At 47.0% G+C, this 3,165-nt stretch overlaps 1 protein-coding gene across 1 annotated transcript in view; it reads left to right on the forward strand.

Moving 5' to 3' along the window:
- ATCAY (ATCAY kinesin light chain interacting caytaxin) overlaps nucleotides 1-3,165 on the forward strand; it is a 33,262-nt gene that overhangs the window by 24,484 nt on the left and 5,613 nt on the right. Inside the window, exon 9 of the mRNA XM_029285930.1 lies at nucleotides 1,282-1,331. Within this exon, the coding sequence (XP_029141763.1) occupies nucleotides 1,282-1,331 (50 nt within the window). The remainder of the gene's footprint in view (nucleotides 1-1,281; nucleotides 1,332-3,165) is intronic.

Consider the following 3,165-nt stretch of genomic DNA (forward strand, 5'->3'; position numbering starts at 1 on the left):
GAACGCCCCCCTGGTCACGGCCGACAAATGATCTTCCAATGTCAGCCGTGGATCCAGGAGGACGCCCAAGTTGCGTGCCCTCTCTGAGGGGGCCAAAATTTCACCCCCTATAGTCAGCGATGGAGTCAGCTGACTATGCCGAGACGCCGGCAACCACAGCCACTCGGTCTTGGAAGGGTTGAGCCTGAGTCTGTTCCTCAATCAAGAATGCCAGCAAGGACTGTGATGTGGAGGCTATTGTACATCTTGGCACTAACGATCTGTCCCAAAAAGATGTACTCTCTGTGCAGAATGACTTCCAGAGCCTGGGGCAGGAACTTAGCAGAATAGGCTGTAGGCTTATTTTTTCAGAGGTTTTACCGGTGTATAAGGAGCAAAATGGAAAAGGCCAGCGTATCGCACAATTCAATATCTGGCTAAAGGAGTGGTGTAAAGGGGAAGGCTTTGGATATATTAGTCACAATGTCAGCAGCTGGTCCAATGAAGAAATGTACAAAAGAGATGGTTTGCATCCATCAAAGAAAGGGACTGAGTTACTCGGCTATAAATTCACAGATTTTTCTGGAAGAATATTTAAACTAAACAGTGGGGACAGTGAGTTAATTGATATAGAACATCCCTGTCCCTGGCAATCTAAAAATTATAGGCCTATCAGTGCAGGTAACATAGATGTGTGTGTGGACAAGAATACCTCCAAGGTCCCGTCCAGCTTCTATTCTATTCTATTCTATTCTATTCTATTCTATTCTATTCTATTCTATTCTATTCTATTCCAATTTCTATTCTATTCTACTCCAATTTCTATTCTATTCTATTCTATTCTATTCTATTCTATTCCATTCCATTCTGTAATTCTATTCTATATCATTATTCTATTCTATTCTGTTCTGTTCTATTCCATTCCATTTCATTCTCTATCCTATCCTATCCTATCCTATCCTATCCTATCCTATCCTATCCTATTCTATTCTATTCTATTCCATTCCGTAATTCTATTCTATTCTATTCTATTCTATTCTATTCTATTCTATTCTATTCTATTCTATTCTATTCTATTCTATATTCTATTCCATTCCCATTATTCTATTCTATTCTATTCTATTCTATTCTATTCTATTCTATTCTATTCTATTCTATTCCATTCCATTCCATTCCATTCCATTCCATTCCATTCTATTCTATTCTATTCCACTTGTCTATTGAAGAGTCTCATTCATCGGAAAACAGATTTTTCCCACAGCCAGGGGAGAACCCCTAACATTCTCCCTGCCTTTGCTCTAGGTTCGAAGATGAGCGGAACCAGGCCAGGAAAGAGCGGTACGTGTCCTTCCGTACGTGGGCCAGGAGGGGGAGGAAGGGGAGGGTCACCCAGACCCACTGGGGGAGCACGTCCGGGAAGGGACCGTTTCATCCGGCCGTGCTCTCTTTCGTTCCAGGACAGAAGGAGCGAAACAGGACACGGCGGAGAGAGAGAGGTAAGCTTTCCCTGTCTCATGCCAGGGATGGTCAGAAGAAAGCTAAAAAAAATTGAGGGAGGCAGGAGACCCCTTTCCCCTCCCAGAGGCTAGTCAGAGATATCCGGGGCATGACAACTTCCCCGTGCTGGCTGGGGAATTCTGGGAGTTGAAGTCCATCCGTCTTCAGGAGGCCAAGGTTGAGAAACCCTTCCGTGCACCTGATGGAGGGAGCTGCAGATATCCCAAATTTAGGCCTTGGAACAAAACTGGCTCATTGGAAAAAGGGGCTCCCTCCGATCCTATCGCTACTCTGGATAGGTGAAGCTGTCCTGCCAAAGGACAAGGGGACCTAGGGGTGGCCGGAGACGTGAAGAAGAGAAGAGGAGGCTTGTAGCTCAGGGTTGAACTGTGAGTGGTCCTTGGTGCTGTCTCTGAGCTGGGTGGTTTTCTTGCAGACGTTTCATGACCCAACTAGGGAACATCATCAGTGCTAGAAGGGAAGAGGGTGTGTGGAGAGGAGGAAGAGGAGAAGAAGGAGGAAGGACTGTGGGGTCCTTGGTGCTCTGAACTTGCTTGTTTTCTCGCAGACTTTTCATGACCCAACTAGGTAACATCATCAGTGCTAGAAGGGAGAGGGGTTGGCAGAGAGGAGGAGGAGGAGAAAGAGAAGGAGGAGAGGGAGGAGAGGGAGGAGGAGGAGGAAGAGGAGGAGGAAGAGGATTGTGGGGTCCTTGGTGTTCTCTGAGCTTGGTTGTTTTCTCGCAGACTTTTCATGACCCAACTAGGGAACATCATCAGTGCTAGAAGAGGAAGGGGTTTGTGGAGAGGAGGAGGAAGAGGATTGTGGGGTCCTTGGTGTTCTCTGAGCTTGGTTGTTTTCTTCAAGATGTTTCATTTCCAAACTAGGAAACATCATCACTGCTAGAGCGGGGGGGGGATTGCAGAGAGGAGAAGGAGGAGGGTTGTGGGGTCCTTGGTGCTCTCTGAGTTTGGTGGGTTTTTTGCAGACATTTCATGACCCAACTAGGGAACCTCATCAGTGCTAGAAGGGAGGAGTGGGGTTTGTGGGAAGGAGGAGGAGGACAGTCGGGTCCTCGATGCTCTCTGACTTGATGGTTTCCTTGCAGACATTTCATAACCCAACTAGGTAACATCATCAATGCTGGAAGGGGGTTTGTTGAGAGGAGGAGGAGGAGGAGGAGGAAAATTGTGAGGTCCTGGTGCTCTCTGCAATTGGTGGTTTCCTTGCCGATGTTTCAGGACCCAACTAGGTATCATCATCAGTGCTGTCATTACCTTCCAGCACTGAAGATGTTACCTAGTTGGGTCATGAAACGTCTGCCAGGAAACCGCCAAGCTCAGAGAGCATCAAGGATCTCACAGATGTCCCCTTGGATGTAATTCAGAAGCTGGATCTTTCCCCTTCTCCTCTCTTTTGAGGCATGCAAGGGCCTTTTTTGGGGGGGGGGGTGTTTCATGACACAACGTCAGAGTGCTTCTTTTCCAAGGTTCAGGAGTTAGCTTTGCATTTCCTGCAGGAAAGGACTTCCCAAGACGACTGTATAGTTCGATCAACAAGGCTACCCCCAGATACCGATGATTATTGGCAGGAAATGGTTATTTTCTATACTGGGATAGGCCACCTTGGCTCTTTTATGACTCGTGGACTTCAACTCCCAGAATTCCTGAGCCAGCCATGCTGAGGGGA

Source organism: Protobothrops mucrosquamatus, unplaced genomic scaffold (genome assembly GCF_001527695.2).
Source record: "Protobothrops mucrosquamatus isolate PMUCROS unplaced genomic scaffold, P.Mucros_1.0 scaffold2543, whole genome shotgun sequence".
NCBI lineage: Eukaryota > Metazoa > Chordata > Lepidosauria > Squamata > Viperidae > Protobothrops > Protobothrops mucrosquamatus.